Below are 26882 nucleotides of genomic sequence, written 5' to 3'. Positions count from 1 at the left end.
CCATCTTCGATCTGGTCTGACCTAAGTGAGGACAGACAGGCCTGAAAGAGCAGCAGGAAGGGCATGGACGGATTAGCAGCTCTCTGATTGAGATAAGATACTAGAGGCTCTGCCGCTGGCCTCCAAGTGACTATGAGAGATGCTCCAGATGCTTTTAGAACACAAAGACAACTTCACATCGTCCTGAAGGACAGGGGATTTGTGTCCGGACTCAGAGAATCACGAGTCGCTTTAGCCGCACACACAGAATCCTAGAAAAAGACTTGTCTTTTTTATGATCTGCTTCGTTGTGGTCTCTAGTCTATGGTCTTCATGCTTAATACATTAGGATGACCTAATCTTTAAGTCAGTAAAGGCTTAACCTTCCCCTTGTGTCCTAAGGCTTTGGCGCTGCTGTAGTCTCTTCTAATCGCCCCACAGCCAATCTCATCACCAGCACTTCCACAGTAATCAGGAAGCATGCATCCTGAGACCTCCGAGATATACCAGCGTGTGTTCAAATCGGCCTATTGTCATTATTGTCGCCTCTAATGACTGAGATGCCAAGGAGAGTAATTTGATTCTCATCAGCCAGGAGCTGGATGTTAAAACATCCTTTCCCCACAGATGCCCACTTTCTTATCTTATTCCAATCTGTGCTTGGATCACTCTAAACACTCCCATGAACCTTCTCGTTAAAGACGGCAGCATCTTTCTATGAATCTCTGGTTTCTTTTATCACATTTTTGGTTGGATCAAGAGTCTTGCTTCTTCAGTTGTTTGCTATTCAAATAAATAATATATTCCATACTTCCATTTTTTTAAGATTTATTGAACAGTTTAGTGAACAAATGCAGGATTTTGCATGTTCTGGGACTGTGTTGAATATAGAGGCTTAGTGAATGGCTTAAGCAGGCTATGTTCATATGTTCGTGAGGTCAGAACAAGCCTGCTGATACCCATCAAACGCATGGGCATTTTACAGTTTAGAGTGACGGATGCAGATGGGAGTAATGTTGTGCCAGTATCTGTCTTGTCTTTATTCTCCTCCAAATGCTTTCAAACAGCCTCCAGCCCGTTTTGTTAGCAAAGGTTGTCATGGTTTTTGAGTTGATAGAGTGTGTTGGAGTTGGTAAGTGTTTTTTATTTATTTGAGCAAGCGAGTGGGTGGGTGAGAGAGTTTACCCAACCAGTCAGAGACTCTTTCAAAGTCAAAACCATTTAAAATTGAAATGAGAGCTTCACACTTCCTTTAAATGAACCATACATAGTCTTCAGCAGATTTGGTGAGTGTAAAGATTTATACTGATCTACATGTTTCTGAACTGTCAGTGGATTAAAACATGTTTGTATTCAATTCTGTGTTTCATCGTATTGGCTCTTCAAGGATTCTTCATCTCTCCATCATCTTCAGCTTCAGACCACATCATGAGCCTCTCTCTCCACTTCTCATTGAATTTCTGACACTTCTGAAGTCTCTCTAGTCTCTCTCTGTCATATCCTATCTAGGCAATATAAGATAAAGGGTTGTCATTGGCAGATAGGTGTAGGTGTAGATGCTATTTTTAACTTCTGTTGTGCCCTCTCTTGCCAATCTGAATGTTTGCAATTGAGTCTGAAATGTTAGATTTTAAATCATGATCAGGTGCCTGGGTGGAAAGGAAATTTTAGCATCGGTTACATTTCTAAATCATACGTTTTCATTTTGAAAATTGAAGTTTGTTTGTGGTTGAACAATATCCTAGATGTGTTTTTTTTCTGCACAATCTCGCAGAACCTACCAATTGTATTCTATGCCTTATTCACTATAGCACACTCTTTAAGGAATTGTTCAGCCAAATTTTTAAACCGTCATCATTTACTCACCCTCATGTCATTCCAGACCTTTTTCTTTGGGGGAACAAAAAGGAGATTTAAAAATAAATAAATAAATAAAAATGTTTGGCTGTAAAATTGAAGCGAGTTGAACACACTGACTAGCATTGTATGGGTTTGGTAACCACTGAGGAAAGTACGTCATAGAGATTGGAATGACATGAGGGTGAGTCAATTATGACAGAATTTTCATTTTTGGCTGAACTGTTCCATGAAATACTCTTTTGCTACTGTATTTTGATGAATTTCTGAGTGAAACAGGGTATAAAACAGAACTTTTTTTACTTTGTCCATCATGAATTGACTTGATTGTGAAAATTAGACCTGGTTGACGTCAGCAGATCGGATGAATCATCCACATTAGGAGAATAAATCCATACAGAGAAAGTAAATGGGGTCAATTTTGATTTAAAATCAACCTCAAATCGCTCACACAAAGGGCTTTTTAGTGCTGACATCCTTATCACCTCACTCACATCTGCCTCTTGTTCTTGCAGCAGAGAGCAGTATTTAGATGCCCCCATCTAAAACACATGGTTCTGTGTAGATACACCAGTGACGTACTGCTGGGGTGATAGTATTTAGGGGGAAGTCAGGCCTTGGTCCATTACGGACTACATGAGTCCAGCCCACATGCTGACACTAACAAAGAGTCGCTGTATGTTTCACTCACTGACGATCATCTGTACCTCTGAAACACATCCCCATTTTATCCATTGCTGTGTGTATATATAGAGACCTTTTTGTGTTAGTGTAAGTCAACTGTGTGTGTCACTTTCTGAGAAAATGACTGCGGGCAAGGAAAAGTGGAGTACAGTGCCTTTTTCAGCTGAAACAATGTCAACATTTTGAGAGATTTAGAAATTGCTTTAAAGGTTTATACTACTCTGATCTGTCTCTTTCTCTATCTTGAAACTAGATACACACCAGAGACAGTGTAAGGAGGAGACAGACCACTCATAGAACAGTGATGGGTGAAATCATGTTGCTCAACATGGCAGCTGTTACAATGGACGTGTCATGTTATAGACTACGTTTACATGACAATAATGTAGTCATAAACGGCCTTGCGTTTTTAAAAAGTTTCACATATACACGACAACATTTTCAAATCGATTTGTGTTTACACATATCTGCGAAAAAGGGTCAAAAATGCTGTATTAGGTGTGCCAGGCCAGTAGTTGGCGCTGTCACCTTGTTAGTAAACAGTACCTGTTTCCGTGTGTACATGATGCGTCTCTGCTGTTGGTTGTAATATTGGTGAAGTAAATCCACACTTTGCTGAAGAAGAGTTTTAAAGCAAACTGTTAAACAGCAACAACAGTACCAGTACCTAATGTTGTAGTGTAAATGGCGCCTTAGTTAAAAGGTCCCAACAACTTCTTGATATAATTTGATTTCCTTCAAGCAAATGTAGGCATCAACTGGATCAGCCTGAGGAAAAAAGTTTGTAAGCATGATTTGAGCTTTATTTTAGAATAAAAAAGAAATAGAAATAGAACCAGAGGCAATAGAACAAAGAGTGCTTCAACGTTTTTCAGTATTTAACTGTTGAGGCCTATTGAACCTGCTTAAGTTAATGTATCCAAAAAGTAAGTTTCTGCATTCATGTTCCAAGACTGCTCAAATCTACAGTACATGTTTTATAACATGATATTTTGCCTCCCTGTCTACTTTTCATTCACTAACAAAACTATTTACATTCATTTCTTGGCAAGGCAAGCATTTTGACCACAAAATGCATCTAAGATCAATTGAAGACACGAAGGAGCTGCCTGTCAATCTTGTGTCCTGAATTGAGCGTCAAAGTGACAGGACTTTACATCACAAATTGCTGCTTTGAAATACATTATTTACACTTAAGCTTGACTAAGTGTTAAAGATGTCAGTCTTTGCCCATTCAAGAAGGAGCTGTAGGTGTACTGTATGTATCGGCTACATAGAAAATACCTGTCTGAAGGCATGTGTACATTGTGAATGGACCTAAGTGACATTGCTACAGTACACACACAGAACTGATTCTGTGGCACGCTTTCACACAGTATACACACATTTACTATGGATGTTTAATAGTGTGACTAGGCACGACTACAGCCATCTTAAGAGAGCAAAGTGTGTATTCTCTTTCCTGTCATTTTCTTCCACCTACTCTGCTGCTTCTGTGTCCTTCTCCAGCTTTGTTTTCCCTCATTGCTGTTTGCCTGTTGAATTCGCCCTTGGTCTGATTTGGATAGATAGAGAGAGAGAACAGCTAAGCAAGCACACTTTTCAATCTTCTGTTTATCGGCAGATTACATGTCAAATACCTGTCCTACACACCCCCTTCCTTTCCCATTCTGCTCTCCTCCACTGTGATGTCTTGCCCAGGTGATTGTTTGGCTTCAGATGAAATGAAGAGTGGCAGAAGATCTTGGTCATCAGCCCTCTGACCCACCAATAAAATCGCTTAAGAGGGCTAAGAAGAGGACCCGTTTTGTTCATCTTCACACAGCTTTGCTCGCATTGATTTTTTGTTCACTTCTGGCCGTGTAAATAATACACAATCACAGCATCTCGACCTCATTAGATCACACACCCTGCAATACGAGCACACTGATCAGAATCCGTGGGCTTTTCCATAAATCCAAAGCTTCAGATCTCATCATTAGCGGCAGTGTGATCTTGTGCCTCTAATACAGCTTTGTTAAGAAGTTGTGTAATCATTTCCCATCAAGTATTCTGCACTGATGCAAAGATTAACTGTTGTGGAAGCCTCAAAAGCAAGAGCATAACCTCTGACTTCAGAGCTGAGGGTGAGATTATGGAGACAGCAGTGGGACTGCTCCATCGCCCCTCATTTTTATGTGTCAGGCGAGGACGTTGTATAGCCTGATAAAACATCTGGACACAATGTTGTTCTCTGGAATACATCCAGCATGTGAGGAACTTTCCCTTTCTAATGGTCACATTTAGGTTCAGCTCAAGTGATTCCAATTTACTGTGTAAATAGTCTATTTCTATATAGTTTGCTTCTTAATTCAAAGAATTTTTTCTCATATTTGTTCTTTACGCATTAAATATGAGTACTATCAGTAGAAACTCTTTCAAACTGTTTCAGCAAGGATTCATTAAATTATAAACAAATTATCACTAAATTAAGTAGCAGTAAAGACTTTTGTGTAATGTTGTAATGTTAAACATTATATAATACATGTTAAAAGTCTCAATTCAATTAGGTGTTCTCAAGAAAAATATATATATATATAATTGCCCATGCTTACAGGACAAAACTAAACTTCATCTTGGCTTTAGGAAGCACTTAAAGGGATAGTTTACCAAAAATTTAAATTCTGTCATTATCGTTACAAACCTGTGAGACCTTCAAAACACAAATCAATTAATTTTTGATGAAATCCGAGAGCTTCCTGACCCTTAATTGTCAGCAAGTGAACTACCTCGTTCAAGACCCAGAAAGGTAGTAAGGACATTAGGTGTTTCTCAATGTCAAGGAAGGATCCTCGGAAGCCAGTATTTCGAGGATGCTACGTCATTGACATCCGTCAAAGGACTGTTCCAATGTCGAGGATCCTCAGAATTTCAACCAAGGACTGAGTCCTTCGTTCGAAGAATATCCCATACACAGGAAAGGATGCACATGTGTATCCTTCGCGCTCTTCGCGCTCTCAAATCACCCACAATCCTATGCGAGCAGCTTTGCAATCTAACCTAAGTTCAAAAATTAAAAAATGTTGAACATTAACGTAGTCGGAGCGTTAACGGTTTTTATTTACTTTACCAAACATTTGTTATAACTGTAGTAAATATAAGTAAAGTTTGACGTTTAAATGCCAGTGCAATATTGTAAATGATACAAATACAAATGGTTAACTGAACCGGACCTGTCATTTAACAATTGGTAGCGTCAACGGCATTTATTTTATAAGTTAAGTTGTCCAAAGTAATTTAATGATCCCATTCACAGCGTTAATCAAACGGGCCTTTTCACTGACGTAATGATGCAATTACGTGCACTTGCTAGCCTGTTCCATTTACGTGTTCTCCGTATGCTAAAGAGGACTCTCACCTAGCCTCTGAAGGAAGTGACTTAGAAGGATCAGTCCTACCAAGGAAGTATCCTTGACATTGAGAAACGCCTATTGTCAATAGTCTGTCAGTGGTTCTCAAACATGTCCTGGAGTACCCCCTGCCCTGCACATTTTGTATGACTCCCTCAATTATCACAACTGATTCAACTCATCAGCTAATTAGTGGAGACTGCACATCCTGAAGTGGGTGTGTCAGATATAGAGAGACATACAAAACTTCATGGAGAGGTTTGAGAGACCCTGGTCTGTGTGACATTATTGGTTGAACCTTAATTTTATAAAGCTATGAGAATTTTTTTTGTGCGCAAATAAAAAATAACTTTATTCAACCATTCTTCAATTCTCTTCACTGAAAATCTTCGACATGCATTCATGACAGTGGTTGAACCACTGATGTCACATGGACTATTTTAACGATGTCTTTACTACCTTTCTGGACCTTGATTTTTGTAGTTCTGTTGCTGTCTACGGAAGGTCAGGAAGCTCTAAGATTTCTTCAAAAATATCTCAACTTGAGTTCTGAAGATGAACAAAGGTCTTACAAGTTTGGAACAGCATGAAGGTGAATAATTAATGACAGAATTTTCATTTTTGGGTGAACTTAACCCTTTAATATCACAACATGGAACAGTAACAAATAAGTCTCATAAGCAACCTTCTGCGGACACCATGGAAATTGAATCATCATTGGCTAGTACATTTTTAAGTTTACTCGCCAGACTGATAAAAAAATTGTATGTATATACGTATATGTGTGTATATATATATATATATATATATATATATATATATATATATATATATATATATATATACAGTGCCGCTTGAAATTTGTGAACCCCTTGCAGAATCTTTGAAAACGTGAGTAATTTTAACTAAATAAGAGAGATCATACACAATGTATGTTATGTTGTATTTAGTACTGTCCTAAGTAAGATGTTTTCGATAAAAGATGTCTACATTTAGTCCACAAGACAAAAAAAATAGCTGAAATTATTAAAATAACCCCATTCAAAAGACCCTTGGTTCTTAATACTGTTTGGGATTACCTGGTTGATCCACAACTGTTTTGTTGTTTTGTGATGGTTGTTAATGAGTCCCTTGCTTGTTCTGAACAGTTAAACTGAGCACTGTTCTTCAGAAAAAATTCCTGCAGATTCTTCAGTTTTCCAGCATCTTATGCATAGTTGAACCATTTCCAGCAGTGACTGTATGATTTTGAGATCCATCTTTTCACACTGAGGAAAATTGAGGGACTCAAACACAGCTATTATTGACGTAGTAGGTAAATGACAAGAGAGGCAAATGCAGGTCTACACAGAAACCAAATGAGACCATAAAGACAACAGAATGCTGTGCAGTGCCAAGCTGAGGAAAAACGTTTGTGTTGCTTTCCTTCTGATCCCAACATTAGGAAAGAGTGGATGAACTTTATTTTTAATAAAGATTCAGACCGTGTCAGTAAGAACTTGGTACTTTGTTCACTTATTTTCACCTCAGACAAACAAGTCACAATTCAATGCTGGATTTTCAGAAAGATTGAAACTAAGTGTGCTTTCAAACTAACAGCTTTATATCTAATTTCTGTTCGCTTTCAGTGTCCTTTAGAGCTTTTGCAGTACATTTGTAAGACAGACGTAAGTGCCTTTATGTTCTGAAGCTTTGGAAACAAAACCGATGGTTCAAAAACATAAATATAGAAAAGTGCTGAGAGCAATGTTATGCATTTTGCCACCTTCTCCTGCACAGTCGTTACTAAGCAAAGGGATACACAGCTGTTGGCTTGTTTGGTGCAATCGAACCATGATTCGGGCGCAAATAAATAATATGAAAGAAGTACAGCGGGGCATGGGGGGCAATCAAACTTATGTGAAAGCTCCCTAAAAGACGACATTGTACCGAGCATTTTGGATCCGACAGTAATGTCGCAACACACAAGTGTGAGTAACTGTTTTTATTACGTTGTCACTATTGCTTTGTTTTTACAGATTGTTTGATATGTAAATCACAGCAGCGTTCATCTATGAAGGATGTAAAAACATGTTAGCAAGTCACACCAATTCAAACAGAGCGTTCTGATGACAGGGTCAAACAGGACCCAAAAATAGCCTATTACTTCTAAAAGATGATGTTTTTGGATGTACAAATCTTGATAGCATTGCAAGTGGACCTCAGAGAACAGTACACAATGAAAAAGGCAGTTGATGACCCCTTTAAAGTAAACTGAAGTTGTTCCTTCATGACAAGAAGATTGCCTTGAAAGGGCTATGACCATGACTCTGGAATGAAAAGTGATTGACGAGGAGGTGGAAGCTCTAAAATAAAAATCAACCCGTACATCTGTGGTGGATTCAGCTCAGAAACTGACCACTTAAAGAAGCGAAACCCACACTTCTGTGTAAGATGAACAGTGCTTTGCAGTGCAGGTCAGAATAGACACAGAGGTGAGGAATAGGCGAGAGGCTCACCGAAGCAGAGAGGTGATTAGAGCAGTTCAGAAACACAGAGAGAGAAATAGAGCGAGAAAAAGCATGATAAAGTCTCTCAGGAGCTTTGCTAAACCAGAACACACCTGCTGGCCCACGAGATGGGCATCCACCTGCTGCCTGACTACAGATCAGCTCACACCTCTACACTCCACCTGTGTGCACCATCGCACGTCTCATTACAGAGCTCCTCTGCATCTGAACCGCCATAAAAAGATCCTTGACAAAGATGTAAGAAAGATGTCAGAATAAATGTGATCCAGCACTTCATAATTGTAACATCTGGATCAAGTCCACTCTAATCACCAGATAAGTGTTCCTGGCAATGGGTAGGGAAGAGCGACAAGAGGTGGAGAGATAGACAAGCAAAGGCCGGGCTACTGTCTCGTCCGCAGCCGCACGTACATGACAAATGGATTTTCAGTGCGGCCCTCCGGCTGTTTAGCTGTGCTTTCCTCTGCTGATTCTATTTGAATTGACAAATGAAAATAAATTTGATTTTTAACGGTGTCCTTTACATTAAAAATCATTAGGTTTGGCTGGAGCAAAGATGATGTCTAGCCTTAATGGGAGGGACACAGGCAATTACCATTTCAAAAAAATCTATAGAATTAAACCAAAATGAGTCAGTTTTACATACTTCGGAAAGAGCGTGCAATACCTTTTCCCCCTTCAAATATCTGTGCCATAGATCAACGCATCGTTCCATTTCCCTGACGAGCTCTAGTGGGCATCCCGAGGCTGTTGATGCAGAACCTTAATTCATTTTTAGCCTAAATGGGCAGGAATGGGGAGGGGGTGGGACCATTAGCCCACGGCATAGCGGTGGTCCTATCGAGTGGGTCATTTGCATGGCAGGAGAACGACTTTGATGTACAAAGCACAGTGACAGGAGAGAAAGAGATAGTAATAGATCAAGAGAGAGGAGGAGTGTGAAGGGACTGGGAAACACCCCGTTAATGGTCCTCTTGTGTGTAAAGGAGGGGCTGCTGGCAGACGGTGGAGGAGTTTGGCGCATCTGACAGGATGAGGTGAGGAACAGGAGTAGCCTTAAGCAAACTCAGTCGTATAAAGCTGAAGCCAGAGACTCCACCATGCAGCAATGGGAACATAGTTTATTTTCCTTTCTTGTATCTCAACGCACAAACCAACACATGGACACAGTCACTGACACGTATAGGGTCATAACACACTGTGTTAACATGTCTGTGTACATTTCCAAATTTGTTTTTGATTTGGTGCACAAACAAACTCCTTTTCTCTGCCCTTTTAACTGTAATCATTCTTTATTCTCATGAGCTGCTGTATAATGTTTGTTTCTCTTTTCCTCTCAGACACAGAGGAAAGTTGATTTAATTACAGCTAGCAGCCACTTCATTTCCGGAGGATGGTTAACTGTGTGCCAGGAGCAGAGTGGAGCTCTATGTTGCAATTTGTACTGCTTAAAAAGACTGATGGAGAGAGACCAAACATGAATGCAATGAATAAATAATGAATGAAATCAATTAACAGAAATCCAAACATTTTCATCTTCTGATCCGCATGATTACTTTATTAAATTTTTATAAATTATAGATAGTAAAGGCAACAAAAAAGCAATGTAGTAACAATATATCTTATGAGCAAACCTCTGCATTGTGAGTAAATCACTTGCATATGCAATTAAATCTTCACTCTGGGCGACAAAATGATGTCTAATATTAGCAAATGGCTAATAAATTCTCAGATTTTACTCACCAGTGGGTAGGGGTGTAACGGTACGCAAAAATCACTGTTCGGTTCATTTTTGGTACAGTAAGGTAAAGAAATGCAAACATTAAACTGCAGGTTGTTTATTACTATAAACTTTTTTTTAACAATTTGTTTACACTTTTTAAATACTTTTTAATAAAATATATATCAAATAAAAAATGAATAAGAAATAAAATACTGCTGCAAAGTTCTCCACTAAATAAAATACTCTGTCTCAAACCAATATCATATAATAAAATATAATTAAAAATATAAATAAATAACTATGATTACAGTGCAGCTTTTCCAAAGTGTAATTTGAATTACAATTGTTTTTTTTCCTAGTTGTAGTGATGTTCACACTCGCGTGATGCCTTTTGAAAATCTCACGCCACGCATCCAGTGTGTCATCGGCCTTAGAATCAGCTGCAGGGCGGGATTTGCGCTGAACGCTGAGACTTCCGCCACTTAATATGTTCGTTTGGAAACACAAAAATGTATATGTTCCACACAAAAAATATTGCATTTGGTCATTCGGTACACACGTGCACCGTACCGAAAGCCCTGTACCGAAACGGTCCAGTACGAATACATTTTTATTTATTTGTTTTTGCTAAGGTTTGCATATGGTGGTATGTTCTAAATGACAGCTTTCCTAAAAATATATCCTATACCTAATCTAAGAAATATCCAATATATTGCCTTGCCTAGAGTATTGTAATGTATCGCAATATATTGTATCGCAACCCTGTATCCTGATACGTATTGTATCTGCAGATTCTTGCAGATACACAGCCCTATTGAATATCCACTTTTCTTCAGACATGCAACTTATAAAAAAAACTCTCTAAATATCCACTCAAAAAAATAATTGAATATGTTGAATTATTTTGTCATTACATTTAGTCTAAAAAATAACATTTGTTTAGCACTTACCTGACACGTGAAGTTGACAAGATGGCACTGCTGTTTCTCAGGAAGCATGGCGCGATAAAAAAAAAAGACATATCTGGTCTCAAGGTGCCATTGCATGCTATTACAAACTTTATAAGTCCCACGTGTTGTGATTACTAGGCTTGGCAAATTCAAGCCATCAACTTCATTGATCTCTTAACATGTGGGGGGCTTTACAGATTTTTTTCCTGGACATTTCCTTTGAAAATTAAATTTAACCGTGGTATCCTCAGCGGATCAGTTGTATGGAGTTTATGGAGACTGCTATGTTCATTGGTTCATCCCAGTAATGCCTCTTTAGCAATGACATTATATCTCCAGCAGCTACAGCAAAAAGACAGAAATGGCAGACTGCTGCTTTTCTCTCAGGGCTATGTCTATGATAATAGGGCAGAATACATCACAAATGGGCGGGATTTTTTCCCTACAGTGACATGTACGTATGGAGAAATCTACAATTGCTTGTTCTGTCTCCACTCCGGTTGCTTCACCATAATAATTTCCTGTCCTTCTCAACTCCATCTGGCAAAGAAAGCACAAGGTTGCTTAATACATTTTTTTAAGGGATAGTTTCCCCAAAAATGAAAATTTAATACAGTTTAATTGATAATTTACTCACTCTCATGTCGTTCTAATCCTGTATGAATTTTGTTCTCCTGTGCAACACAAAATAAATTATTTTCAAAAAGTGTTTCTTGTACATAGAATTAAAAACATACAGGTTTGGAACATTCGGATTGTGACAACTGAATTGCCCTTTAATTGGGGAGTGTATGAATTTAACTGTGGGTTTGTATCGTAGTGCTGCTGAGTAATGTCATTCAAAACGTTGTTAAATATTGCTTCAGAAGAAGGCATACTCTATAACAGACTGACTCATTGCAATCCACCAATCTAAGGTGAGAAATGAACAGAAGAACAGTCCAAACCACCAGCAATTATTCCCAGAAAAACATATGTCTTTAGCCACAGGAAGCCCCCACTGCTCAACCAGAGTATTACTTTTCAAAACCACCTGCTGGGGTAAAGTGTACCTGTATGATGCTCAGAGGGGGCCAGAGAAGGAGAGAAGGATGGAGTGATCAACCATGGGTCTCCAGGAGCATTGAAAGCTGTATGAGACGAGAGAGGCAAAATCAGAGAGACCCATTAGGCTGATCTAATGAATGTATAATTGAATGCCATCAATTGCACACTTCTTTATGATGTCAGGATTACCTGTTAATAGAAGTGCTTGAGTTTTATGAGGGATGAGAAAGAAGACTCCCGTGAGGAGTTCGGGAGAAAACTTGGACACACACGCATTGGGACGTGATTACATTTGCTATTATGCTTCGCAGTTTGAGGTAAATGGGTGTGTGTTTTTACTGCGGAAAGACGGCTCATTGTTTATACCGAGTGCATCTCACACCTGCAGTGCATGAGACCTGAATATTTTTTTCTCACATCGGCAGCAGTCTCATTATTTACCATATACCTCAATGCTGATTTATTCGCGCATTGAATTATTTGGCCTGGCTGAGCTAGGGCTCGAGCTCCAATCTATAGCTGCTGCAGCAGCACGGCGCTCTGTTGCTAGGCAATGGCCGTCCATCTCATGAGCATGTGTTTTGAAATACTTGTCTTATTGTCAGTCAGGATTAGCTGCAGTTCCACCAAGATTAGAAAGACGTCTTCATTTCACGAAGATGGAAGATAAATGTCAATACGTGTCAATATTTCACACTCCTGACAGAGCATTAGATCCATCGTGGTGGACTGTATTCCCATTTACTTTCAAGATAAAATGGCATCTGAAAATGCAGCTGCCGATTAAAATTTAAAGGCCTGTGAAACGTTTAAGCAAAGATTTATTTCCTTCACTTCAGATAGAAGGGATTCATTTGAAAGGTCTCTAAAAATCTACATCAGCCGATTGGGAAAGACGTGCTCAATAAAAGTCTTTACAGTTATGTAGCTTTCTGCATTATACAACTGATCTTCTTAGTCTTATCTGGTAATGATGTTTTCATTCATTCATTCATGTAGTCTACATGAAGCACTTGAGTCCATGGAGAGCTTGTAGTAAGCGTGGTTGTTGTCATAGCTGATTAGCCCAGCTATGCTCTGAAGCATTAGCATGTCAGTTCTGCTGTTGATTAGTTTGCTTTCTGAATCTCTCACCCAAACTATTGAGTGCCATTTACACTTTTTTCCTTACAATCTAGTTCTCTTTCGCTCAGGTTTGTGCAGTTGCATGATTGTTTAGAATGTAAGAACTTGTTTCCTTTTAGTTCATGAGTGTGAATTTCAATTGAATTGGAAGCACCTAAATTTGGAATGACAGCAATTTACAAAATTGTAATTCACAGAAATGTAAATCTATCGTTGTATCTATTGTTCTATATCATTTTGTCATTCTATCCGTCATGCTGTCTATCGTGCTATCAATCTATTGTTATATATATATATATATGTTATTCTATCCATCTGTTAGCTATCAATCTACTGTATCTGTTGTTCTATCTATCGATCATTCTATCATTCTGTCAAATTAACAATCTTGAAAAATGTTGCTTTATTAGTTAAAAAATGACACACAATCCTGGTTAAATATGACTTTTTTTAGCCTGCTGTATACAGTATTTTGTGCATGTCTTTCGCTTCTTTTTTCTTCCTCCTTCCTTTTTCAGAAGCATACTATTTCCAGTGAGAGAGCAAAGGTAGCGAATGATTGAAACGCCATCCACCCTTCAGACTGCTTTGTTTTTGCCCTTGAGAGCAAATTGAAAAAGAAGACCAACACATAAAGCAACAGAGAGAGAAAGAAGCCTCAGGAAGAGTGGGTGGACCGGTACTGAAGAGATGCCTGGGGGGACGAGATCTCTCTGCTTTTGTCATCTTACCCCTCAGAGAATCTCCAGACCTGCCGCCTGCTGTCCCTCACAACATGCCTGTCTTTCACTTTCTCCTTCCCTGTTTGTGCTCTGGATAACTGACGTCCTCAAAAATTCACGTTCAGATGTCGATCCTACACAGCGGTCAGGAAATGGCACAGTCAAATCCCTCTTTTGCTGTAGAAAGAGAAAAACAGAGGGAGGCTGACAGAGTTGGAGGGAGAGGTCAGCCTGTGGGCTTGCCTCTGGCCTGCTCTTCCCTGCTGGGTTTGCCATAGTGTTGGTTCCAAAGCTCCCAATTAAGTGAGGAACGTGTGTGTGTGTGTGTGTGCGCGCTCATGGGTGTCCAGTTGGCACAGCGACCCACTGCTCACGACCGTGCTCCAGTGAGAGAGCAAGAGGACAGGAAGTAGGGCCTGCATTCCCAGTAACCAAACGCGCACACTCATAAAGAAAATAGTTTATGTACTCACTTTTATGCACCTAAAATGCCACTCTCCTTCACACACACAACTGTCTGTGTGCTCTGAGTACAGTTGCTGTCCAAATCCACTGATGTGTTTCAGCCACTAGTCTTTAAATTGGCAGTCATGACAGTTTTACAGCCGAATACAAGGACAAAAATTTTCCTTCTGTGTGCGGCAGCCGGTTAAACCTGCGAAGGCACCGGTAAAGCAGCTGTTCTCTGCGCTGCAGTAAGTGTGGTGTCAGTTAATCCTGTGAGGGGACAAAGTCGGCCTGCTTGGCTGGATGGCTTTGGCAAAGCCCCCCCAAATCGGCCTGCGCTGACGGGCGGCCAGCAAAGGTGCACAGAGGCTTTGGCTGTGAAATGCACAGATTAGTGGACCAAGCTCCAGACTGACCAACACAATCCGCACAGGAAGTCCCATCGCCTGCCAGACCATCCCAGACAACTAAACTAGGAAATTAATTTTCATGGTCAAAGTTGAATTTTAGTTTCAAGCATTAATCATACTATTTGTGGTCGAAGAAAGTGCATGCGTGCCTGCGTGAATATTGAGCAGAGTAGTAGAGGTCGTAGTGGGGTCCATTAGATCAGCTTAGTCTGACCTGTCAGTCATTTGGGTTAAGATGGATAAAATCACTGTATAGACCTTATTCAGTGCTATATTTAATATTTTAAAGGAATGAAAACAAGGCTGTGAGGTATAGAAGTACAGTGCTTTTAAAGGACTGATGATGTTATTAAACATCAAACTTAACGTCATTATGAATAGATTTTCATCGTACAAAAACTCAATAACACACATAAAAACAGCTAGTTTGCTTCCACAAGTGTGCCATTTTGTTTCTTTATGGCCTTATTTTTTGTACTATAAGTATGCACAAATACAACCAATACTGTACCCATATATACCGTGTAGAGAGATACTAGTATTCAAAAGTTTGTGGTCATTATTTCATTATTTTTCCCTTTTTTTTGTCTTTTTATTAAAGCAATTAATTTGTTTGCCCTGCATTCATTGATCAAAAGCAACATTAACAACATTTCTAATGTTATAAGAGATTACTATTTCTTCAAAGAACCCTGGGGAAAAAAATGCTTTACAGTTTCCACAAAAATATTAAACAACACAACCATTTTCAACACTGACAATAAGAATGTTTGTTGAGCACCAGATCAGCATATTAGAAGGATTAAAGACGTGAATAATGACTGTTGAAAATGCAGAAATATCATTGTAAAATATAATTTTTAAAAAAAATCACATAATCAATAAAATGCAGCCTTGGTGAGCATAAGATAGTTCTTTGAAAAACATTCAAATAAAAACATCTTACCAACCCCAAGCTTTTCGAATGGTAGCACGCTGATATAGATTTTACTGTAAACACAGTTTTGTTTTATAGACTTAGAAACAAGTCAATAATTGTCTGTGCTAATCATCAGAATGCTCCGGTTGGTAGAGTTCAGCTTCTTTTGAAGCTGGAGCATTGTTTATGTAGCTCAGTCGTTTTATGTAGCTCAACTGGAGTGTGTTTTGTAATAAGTTGACAGCGTTTATCCAGCTTCAAATGTACGCTTTGTGTACATCACATCTGCATTTCCTTCTTCTGAAACCAAGGAGAAACAACAGAAGGTAGACAGTGAAGAAAAATCTTCTATTTTTAGCTTATCACGTGCTCAGGTCGAAATTGGTGTAGAAGTGTCTCATGCTAAAAATCATACCAGAGGGAGAAATGGCAGTGAAATAAAGGAATTGAACAAGGGTCTTAAATAAAACAGGGGGCTGCTAGATGGGTTGTTGAGCAATGCAGAAAAGCATCTCATTTCATAATTCACTGCTGCCTCCCAGATCCACCTCCCCCACACTCAGCACTGAATTATGGGGAGGAATGGGTTCTGCTTAATTGCCTTTTTTATTTAGGGATCAAAAGTTCAGTGCACAACTTTCAACCTTTTTTCCAGTCTCACTGATTCATCAAGCCCTGTGCTCCTCCCTGTGCTCTGTGGTGTGCATGTATGCGTGTAATATTGTCATTGAAGTAGTGTTCAGGATCAGACATGCTCTATAATTGGTCAAAGTTCAGTGGTTTGCTATGTGCTTGCAAACTTAATTAGCAAGGGTTAAATTCAACATGACACAGTGTCTGCGCAGTTCTTTTTTTTGCATTGTGTTTCTCAGCTCTACTCACATGAACGGTTGTTTTTCTCTCTCTTTCTGTCTCAGCAGCACACAGCAGCAGGCGTTCCTGTTGGAGAATGTGGCGTGTAATAACGCGAGCTGTCGGCAGGCGGGCCGCATGTTCCGTGTGCACTGGGAACAGTCAGACCTCAGTGCCATCCCCAAGGCTGTTGTAGCCACTTTTTTTGACATCTATGAGGACGTAAGTTTTGGCCTTTTGCCCTTGCTTCTGGGGCTTTAATTAAAGCGCTGCCTCTTCTTCAATCTCCCTCTCTTTCTCTGACCCCGATCACTCTTTCTCCATCTCGTTGATGTCTCGGTGACCCGCATTATACCAACTTTTAGTCATTATCTGATTTACTTTGACTGTAATGTTGTCCCTGTGGTGTGACACAGGCACTCTCTTCTTTTGACATTGAGAGTAGAGAACTTACAAAAACCCCAGTCTCTGATGCTTAACACCCTTCAACCCTTCCATTATATAGCAGCCTCTGTAGTCTTAAGACCGATTTGAACCAAGTCTGATGTGAATAAGTGTTTGTGTTGTAGAAGATTAGAAATGTTATTTTGGCAAGTAAGTAATGAAAAAACGCAAAGCAGAATTCTAAAAAGAAATTGAAAATGGCAAACGCCTTGGGCCAATTGCAGAATCATAAGATTTTTTTCACATACAGTTCTTAAACTACAAATCATTCAGAAATTTTATAACCTGGAGGTAATACAATTAATAATGTGCAATAAAATGTGCAAATACATCATTTAAATATTAACTACTGTTCAAAAGTTTGGAGTGGATAAGATTTTATTGTATTGACAGAAGTTTCTTATGCTTACCAACATTGCTTTTTTTTTTGTACAAATATAAAAACCGAAATAATGTGAAATTATTATTACAGTTTAAAAAAAGCAGAATTTTCAGCAGCTTTGTTATATTTCTTTGAAATAGTTAGAATTTGATCATTCACTTATTTATTCCTTTATTTTTTGTAGAATCCATTGGCATGTTGAAAGATTACACAATTAGAGACTCATTACTGATTCTATTACTTATTGATTATTTTACTATCTCTCTCTCTCTTCATGTCTTTCTCACTGCTGAATAAATCTAACATGAGTCACACATGTTTGCATGTATGAGGGTCTCTATTGGTTTGTGTGCTTCTTAGTGTTCACCTAAAGAAGTCAAACGTCTCACCTCTACAGACAGCCCTCGAGCATCTATTTCGCCATCATCTCTCCCTTCCTGTCCCACTATGATTCACTCATTCCCTCCCTGGACCCTTCTCTCCATCCGTATCACAACCTTCTCCCCGTCGTAATCACAATATAGCCAATTACCTCGAATTCCTTCATGCTTTCATAACTAATGGAGCTAAAGGCTCATTAAACAAACAGCACGCACATGTCTCATTCTGTTAGCACTCGAGCTAGTCATCATTAGCACAGTATTAGGATGCTATCTGTGCAGGAGCCCCCGCACAACCGTGTTCTTAAGAGCGAGACCGATAGACCGCAGAGAGGGGCTGATAAGAAGCGTAATAGCTTGCTGGAGTCCATTAAGGATATGAGTGCTCATCAGACAGGAGAGATTCAATGGGCTCGATACATTGTTTCTGATTTCTCATTTGCAGGGTATATTAGATATGATCGTGCTCAGCAAGGTGGAAGGAAAGGAAGAGCTCGTCATCCACACTTTGAAGAACAACTTTGAGGCCGACGCATATTTCGTCAAAGTGATCGGTGAGTACGAGGTTTGTCCAGTGTGGCCGCCGTAGTAGCGGTAGAGCTTCCGGGTGCTGGCGTTTGAAGAGCTGACATTTCCAGAGCCAAATGCATCCGCTAGAAAGCAGCCGTGATGCCATTTAATCCTGCCTGCTGTGTTTTAATTAAAGGAGAAATCTCCTCCAGCTCAAGCGCACAGATTAGCTTCCTCAGTGTAACAGCATGTGAGGATCATTCTATCAGTGTCAGATTAAAACGGGGATGAGGCTGACCCACAGTCTCTAATCTCCGTCCTCGCGCTTATTAGCACGCTCTCTTTCTCTCTTTCCTGTAGATGTGCTGTTTAATGAGACTGCTGTAAACCAGCATGTCTGGCTCTGAGGAGAGAGAGGCACTCTGGGTAGTTTACTGCAGTGACAAAGTGCTCCCAAGATTCCTGTGCCCCTTACAAATCAAATAGCCACTTATGAGTGAGAGGTGGAATTGATGTTTATGTATAACATAAATGTTATGTTTTATACAAATAGACTCTTCTCCATAATAAAGCTGCTTTTATGAGTCTGTAGTTTCTGCCGTTTCCCTGTGTATAGTGGCAGACTCACGACTTCTGCTCCTGCACTCCTCTACAATCAGTCTGTCTACACTAGTCCACTCCACACAGACTTGGTTTGTCTTTGTCTGTAAAACGGCAGTGACACTACACGTTCCAAAATATGGGCTTCATAAAAATAAATATTTTTCTTTTGGTATGTTTTTGAAAGAAGATACTTAAATGCTCACCAAGGCACCATTTACTTGATCAAAAATACAGTGTATATATATATATGTGTGTGTGTGTGTGTGTGTGTGTGTGTGTGTGTGTGTGTGTATATATATATATATATATATATATAATATGATTACAGTTCAAAAGAACTATTTTAGATGTCATGTATTCCTGAATTAGCTGAATTTTCAGTGTCTCGTGATCATTCAGAAATCATTATAATTTGCTGATTTGCTTCTCAGGAAACATTTCTTATTTTTATCAGTGTTGAAAACAATTGTGTTGCCTAATATTTTTTCAGGATTATTTGATAGAAACATTTTTACAAAAATGCATTTATTCAAAATAATAAATACTTTTACATTGTTGCAATAAATTTATGTCACTTTGGGTCAATTTAATATAGTACTTCACCCCAAAATATACATCTTGTCATCATTTACTCATCTACTTACTCACATGTCGTTCCAAACCTGTGTATGTTTCTTTCTTATGGTGAGCACAAAATAAGTTATTTTGAACAATTTTGAAGAGCCATACTGTTGTTGTTGGTCCCTGTTGACTTCTATAGTAGAGAAAAAAATAAAATGGAAGTCAATGGGGACCATCAGCTGTTTGATTACCAACATTCTTCTAAATATATTCTATGTTAAATATAAGAAAGAAAATTATTCAGACTTGGAACGACATTAAGGTGGGTAAAAGATGAAATATTCTTTGAATGTGTCCTTGCTGAATATATACAGTAGTATTACATAATGGAAAAAAAATCTGCCCACAAAATTTTGAACAGATGTGTAAATGTTAGTACTGGCAGAAAAATATATGCTCAATCTGAGTACCAACCGTTTGTAATATTGTAGTTAAAGAAGAGTTAAAATGGCAATTTGGGAAGTAATTTGCCGTCTGATTGAGACACACTGTAAATGGAGACTTTCCCATCCCTGCTAAAAATATTAGCTCTGTATATCTCGCACCTCTGAGACAGGCCACAGATGCTAAAATGCATTAAGCAACCATGTTCAAGCAATAGTAATGGTGCTGTATTAAATAACTGTAAGTTAGAGTGTGAATTTCACATTAGTCAAAACCAAAACTGTCATTGCCCATATGTTCATACGATATGTGCTGCATTGCTCTGAGAAGAGTTTTTCTTCAGTCAGCTGCAAATGACTCCTCAAACTGCTAGATACTGCCATTCATCAGCACAAAATATAGAAGTTCTTCTATGTATTAATGAGGAACAAAAGAGCAGACCCACCAGAGGTGTTGCTAAATCCTCTTTACTGGGCATGAGCCAATATTATACTACTGACAAATCTTTGCCTGATGGTGGAGATTACTGTATGCCAACCTGAGAATCATTAAGGCTTTTCACACTGCGTTTAACCCCGGGTTATCATCTTTTAACCTATGATAAAGGTACATTTTACACTTGTAATTTAGAAGTGGGGATAGCAACACTTTTTACCTGGAGTTATGGCAAAATGCTTCATATCAATTGCATGTTTCGTATTCAAGTACATTTGACAGTCACAGGAAAAATGCGTTGTCATTTCAGAGTTTGAAGGTAAAAATATCAAATGCTAACTGAAAACAAATGAGTTTGAGTTAAGACCATTTTATTTTTACCTTTATATTTTACAGAAAACTCGGGAAAAACTTGATAGTACAGTCGGGAATATACAGTATAACACAAGGATGCACAATACTAGCGCCATCATGTAAACAGGTCGAGTCCAAACAATGGCACTGACACGGCAAATATAAACATTAAGTTTAGTAATGTTCAGTGTGAAACATCAGCTTATGAATTATTAACACCAGATAAATTATGAACATTGTGAAATGCAAACCAAGATATCCCATGATTCTGTCTAGAATAACCCAGGGTTAAATATTTCAAGTGTGAAAAGCCCTAATGTGCCTCATAATATTTCAGCAGTCATGTCATGTGTGTTTTTATCAGCCTTATGAATTAAAACTATCAACGATTGTGAGGATCAGATTCATAAATGAATAACTATTGATGTAATCAATTGAATATAGGGCTGCAAAAAGGTCTGAAATTGTTCACAATTCAGTTTGATTCATTTGGACGGTGAACGTACACACTTTCTCACAGCATAACTGGATACTTTATAAGACAGAAAATCAAAAGAGCACTGGTGAAGGTGGATATTTACCCACAATATATTGTAGATACTGTTCAAATGTGTGTGTAGTTTGTGAATAATTTTATAAAGCAGTTGAAGACAGTTTATATCCATAGATCTGTAATAGTGTCAAAAAAAGGACAGTTTTTTGACAACTAGAAACTCACCTAATATCCATCTCACCAGCCACTAGGGCAAGGCAGGTGACGTACACCGGTGGATCATAATAACTTGCCTTGTTTACTGTGCTCTAGAGTAATTATGGGTATGAAAGCTGTCCTCCTCATGCAATTACCTGTCCCTCTCTCAGTACCCAATGGTTTACATATTGCCGGGGAAGCCCTCAGTTATTCCATCCTCAGAGGAATAAATAAACAATTTAGTTCCGTTCGATGCTGCCAAGTCCTCAAGGCCATGTGTGCTTTGACATAAATCTGAAGCTGAACATGAAAAGAATTTGTGCCTTATCACAGATGTGTAATATGTTGAAGCCTTAGTTTTGTCCTGGATTTACATCCGTTTCTCTAGCCCCTTTATCTTTTGCCATGTTTAAAACACCCACTTGCCCCTTTTTTCCTCAGAATCATAAATGCTTAAACACACATTTATACCTCCCCTCTGAGCTACAACTCAATAGGCAGAAAAAGTAGTCAGAGTGAGCAGTCAGAGGGTAGCAGGAGTGTATCAGAGGAGGGAAGAGGCCAGGTGCTGTAATTTCCTGTGATTGCGTGCTTTAGAAACACACAGACGGCGGTTGGAGTGTGTGTTTGTGGTGTGTGCATGTGTAAGTGAGTTGGCTATAGGCAGAAAAGGGAGAACTATGGCAGCTGATTGCATTCCTGTTCATGTATTAGAATGCAGATGAGCCGCAATGAGGAACATCTGCGTGCTTTGTTCAGTCCAAAGCAAGCTCCTTCCGCGAATCTGCTGTCTGTCACTCTAGAAACCAAGCCCCTGACCCACACCTTACAACTGCACATGAGAACCCATGAAAGAAGGTCTTTTTCTTTCACTATAGCGGATTGAGTTTAAGGAATGATTCACTGTGATTTCAGATCAGTCCTGTTAGTCATTCTAGTTCTTTTTATTTGTTAGTTTGTTTTGACTTATTAGTCAGATGTAGTAGAGAAAGAAAGAAATTATCGGGGAGCGAAAGTGAAAAACTCGACAGTTGGATGACAGCTAATTTTGAGGAACAAGTTTGTCTTTTTATGGTCTGACAAGGTTGTGCAAAATTCTAAATGTTCTAACGTTCTGTCTATCGTTCTATCTATCATTCTTTCTTTCATTCTATCCTCCTATTAGCTATCCATCTACTGTATTGTGACATTCATCCATCTATGTTTCTATATGTCTGTCTGGGAAAAAAAATTCAAAACTTTCAAACTTTTTGTTTCAAACTATTCATTTTAATTTTACTTTTGCAAATAAAATAAAAAAAAATAGTTTTCTACAGTATATACTGCCTTGAGTTTTACCTTTCATTTCAGTTCAAATTCATCCAAGAACTAGATTTTACAAGGCATTTTCAGTTCAATTTTGAATGGTGCACAACCTGGCAGTTAATAAATCCTCTCCACATGTCTGCCATTGGTCGATCAAACAGATAGCCATGCCCCAAATTGATGCCATTTGTCAGTGTTTCTGTGTCTGGCTGCTCAAACAAACAGACCTACATTATTACTGCAAAATGATAGTTTTCTTGCTTCTCTCTGCATATGTAGCTGGATTAGTAGTATTTGAGCATAGACACGGCAGCTTTAAGTGTGTGGAGATTTTATTTTTTTCTATTTTTATTGAGGCAAAGTGATCAGGTGATGAGGGACTGAGAGTGTTGCTTGTTACTGTAATCACCGCCTGACCTCAACTGAGACTGAGAGCCAATCATAAAGCCGTCTGTGTTGCTCCTGGGTTAGAGTAAGGTAATGGATGTAATCTCCCGACTCCAGGCTGTGATCTCACAACTTTGAAAGCACCTGGTCACCAGTTTCATGGACTAGATTAAGAGTGACAGGTTTTATTCCAGCTTTATGAAGTAGTGCACCAGCACCTCTGATGGTGTAATGATGTGTTTGAGCGTCTATGTGGGGCAGCTGTTATGAATGACATGAGACACAGTCACTTAGAGTGTCGGTGGCATCTGGTTTACCAGTGCGGAACAAAACAGCAGGCCTCATGTCCAATTTCACAGCCATCACATCACAGCTACGCCGTTGTTGCTGCCAACTCCCGGCAGATTCACTCTGTGGAATCGCCCAGTGTCCGGGGAACAACAAACTGCAACACAATTTGGATCTGTTCCTTTTGTCACAACAAGAAGAAAGAAAGAAACAAAGAAAAAAACAGTTGAAGCTGTTCAAACACAATCATGTCAGGCATTCTGGGATAAGGCGTTCAATCGGGGAAATTGGTCACGTAACTTTATAAAGTTATCAAGATGTTATCATGATGAATGAACCATTGTACGTTTTTACTGTTTACTTTACCGCTCTGTATTTCCCCAGGACATGGATGACAGGACTGTCGCTGTGTGATTATTTTAATTTCTTTGTATTAGAGAGGTTTCCAGGATCTCCAAATGGAGCCTGCAGGAGGAATTGAGACAAATGTCGAGTCTTATCTGTGTATGAAGACTCACACTAAGTTCGCTCTGACAGTAAACAAGTGCATTATTCATGCAGTGGGTTCACAAAATGGCATTTCATTGGGATTAAGCACGTTTAGATGTATTCAGTGCTAAATCTTCTGTCTTTTAATGGTTTTATGCTGTACTCTTAGGTGGGCACTGCACAGCAGTACATGCACACACACACAAACAAACAGACACAGTGGGAGTGTGTCATGACTGTGCAGTGCACAAGCCCTGCTGGTTGCTTGTCATTGATAGAGACATTTCCACTATGTGTGCATCTTTCCTTATCCTTTAGCATTCACGTGCAGGCATGTCAGTTTGTATGTTCAAACTGGTGTTCAATATTAGCTATGCATTCACAAACACCAGCCTTAGAGATTAAAAATGTATCTGACAGCTTCAGGTCACCAGGATGCTGCCGCAGTGAGGTCTTTAATACCTGCAGAAGGTTATCTGTTAGCATTCCTGTTCATCTAGATGTCAGCTACTTGTTTGTTGCAGGGGGTCAGTACGTTTTAGTTTCTTTTTTTCTTAAGAAATTATTGCTTTTATTCAGCAAGGATGCATAACATTCATAAAAAATTACAGTAAAGACATTTACTTCGTTACCAAAAAAAATTATTTAAAATAAAAACTTTGTTCATCAAAAAAATCTTGAAAAAAATGTATGGTATCACAGAAACATTGAGCAAGCTGTTTTCAACATTAATAATAATAATAATAATAAATAATAATGGTCACCAAATCAGCATATTACAAAGATTTCTGAAGGAGTATATGACACTCAAGTCTGATGTAATGGCTGCTGGAAATTTGGCATTGCTATCACAAGAGTAATTATTATTATTTAAATACAAAACAAGTTTTTTATTTGCTGCTTTTACTGTATTTTCGATCAAATAAAAGGAGCCTTGGTAAGTATAAGAGAGTTCCTTTAAAAACAAATAGGAAAAATGAATGGTAGTGTATATGGTTTGAAATCCATATAGGAGCTATGGCATATACATAAAGTCAATTTCATACTTTTAAAAAATGTAATATATTATTTTAGGCATTTGCAGAACAACAACTGTAGTATAATTAAATATTTGCATTGCAGAATTGCTATCTGTATTTCTGTTTATTCAATATGATTAAAAATATTTCAAGAAAGAAAAGAAGATTCCACCATGTATTTGACAATGGGAACAAAATTTATTTCAGTAGTTCCAGAATGAATGAAAATGTTGTTTTTAAATGCTGTTAACCAGTAAATAACATACATTAGTTTAAAAAAAAATTCTCATGGAACAGAAGATTTTTACACTATTTCCTGTTGCCCAAATTTCTTCATTTCCTATTAGCCTTTCTAGAAGGCTGTGCTGTGATGGAATGTTATCTATCAAACATTGCAGAGAGGTGTAGCAAGTTCACTCATTCATGGAGGACTAGGGGAAGATGCACTATATCTCTCTGTTCTTGTCTTTCAAGAACAAAAAATACATTAAAGATATAAAACAAACAGTTAGACCAGGCATGAATGAAAAATTATTTCAGGCTTTATGTCACACCTCTCTTTTCACCCCAGAGTACATTCGCATTGAAAACCATAGCCACATAATAATTCATGTAGAACATTTGTCTGTCAAAGCAAATAAGGAAATCTATATATTTTCAAAGCATGATAAGTGATAATAATTTGTTTTTCCACCACAGACTTTCAAAAGCCACATTTTTTCTTCGTCCTTTCCTTTTTTTTTTATATATATATAAGTTAACGCTGGTGTTCTTCCAGCCTGAACTTTCTAATTCACAGTGTCTGTAAATAGTGCTGCCTGTCAATTCCAGTTTAAAAATCTAATGCTGTGTTTAGATGAAGACAGATGCACAAGTACACAGATGGTTCTTTGTGTGCCACTAATGAGCAATTAATGATTTTTTACTTTCCCTTTCATATGTGCTGTTCTCTAACACACAGTCAATTTTGGCCTCAAGAGAAGCAGAGTCTGGCTCTTATTTCACACCATTAGTGGGAATTTAGTGCACATTTTGCCCAATTCATTTTCTCTAGGCATAATGCTTGGCTGAAGATGTGTGTGGGAGCAGAGTTGATGTTAAATTGTGTGATATTAGAGGAGGTGAATGTACTGCCGCCCGTGTTTAGCAGAGTGTTGTGAAGTGGATTTGATACGGACACTGCAATCAACTTGTCTTATCCAAGGACCAGATGTGTAGGAGAAAGTTATGATTGTCTTTCTCTGTCTTTATCTCTTTCTCTCTGTAGTGCTCAGTGGCCTGTGCTCCAATGACTGTCCAGAAAATGTCAAGGTGAGTTCTGATCCTCCCTCCCTCTCTCTCTCTCTCTCTCTCTCTCTCTCTCTCTCTCTCTCTTTCTCTCTCTCTCTCAGTCACTCAACTGGAATGGTAATGGCATGTGTTTGGCATCACCAGGTCCTCATGCAATCTGTTCCCGCAGATTTCAGAAGAATTCAAACAGTGCTCTACACAGTCCCTGTCTATTGCATGTTCGTTTTTTTGAGTACATTAGCTTAAGCAAGTTTTCATTTATTTTTTATTCATACGTTTGAGTTAAATATGCTGAATTTCAACAGTAAGACTTTCAGCCCCAAGTTATACATATACATATATATATAATTTGGCACAGAAGACTAGAGTAATGACTGCTGAAAATTCAGCTTTGCCATCATAGGAATAAATTACATTTCAATGAAAACTGAAATAGAATATTCAGTTGTAATATTTTTTTATCAAATCAGTTAATGTATAATATAAGATTACTAGTATTTAGTTATACATTTTGTATTGTTTTCACATGGTATTTACTAAAGCAATCACTTTATGAGAAATGGAAACTTGTTAAAAAAATAAACATGTAAAAAAATGCATACTTCTCTCTGCAATATAGCAAATTCTCAGCACTGTCAAAACAAAAGTCTCTCTTCAGACACTAATCGGCCAAATAGGAAAACGTC

General features: G+C 38.5%; 1 protein-coding gene across 2 annotated transcripts in view; it reads left to right on the top strand.

Annotated features, from left to right (window-relative positions):
- Positions 1 to 26882, top strand: part of LOC113106181 (T-cell immunomodulatory protein-like) — a 124453-nt gene that overhangs the window by 71646 nt on the left and 25925 nt on the right. Inside the window, exons 11-13 of one of the 2 annotated variants that reach the window (XM_026267855.1) lie at positions 16680 to 16836; positions 18266 to 18374; positions 26174 to 26217. In XM_026267855.1, the coding sequence (XP_026123640.1) occupies positions 16680 to 16836; positions 18266 to 18374; positions 26174 to 26217 (310 nt within the window). The remainder of the gene's footprint in view (positions 1 to 16679; positions 16837 to 18265; positions 18375 to 26173; positions 26218 to 26882) is intronic. The other variant, XM_026267854.1, reaches the window with a different exon arrangement.

The sequence above is a fragment of the Carassius auratus genome, chromosome 7 (genome assembly GCF_003368295.1).
Source record: "Carassius auratus strain Wakin chromosome 7, ASM336829v1, whole genome shotgun sequence".
Taxonomy (NCBI): Eukaryota; Metazoa; Chordata; class Actinopteri; order Cypriniformes; family Cyprinidae; genus Carassius; species Carassius auratus.
Note: the sequence above shows the minus strand (reverse complement) of the source record. Positions and strands in the feature narration are given on the sequence as shown.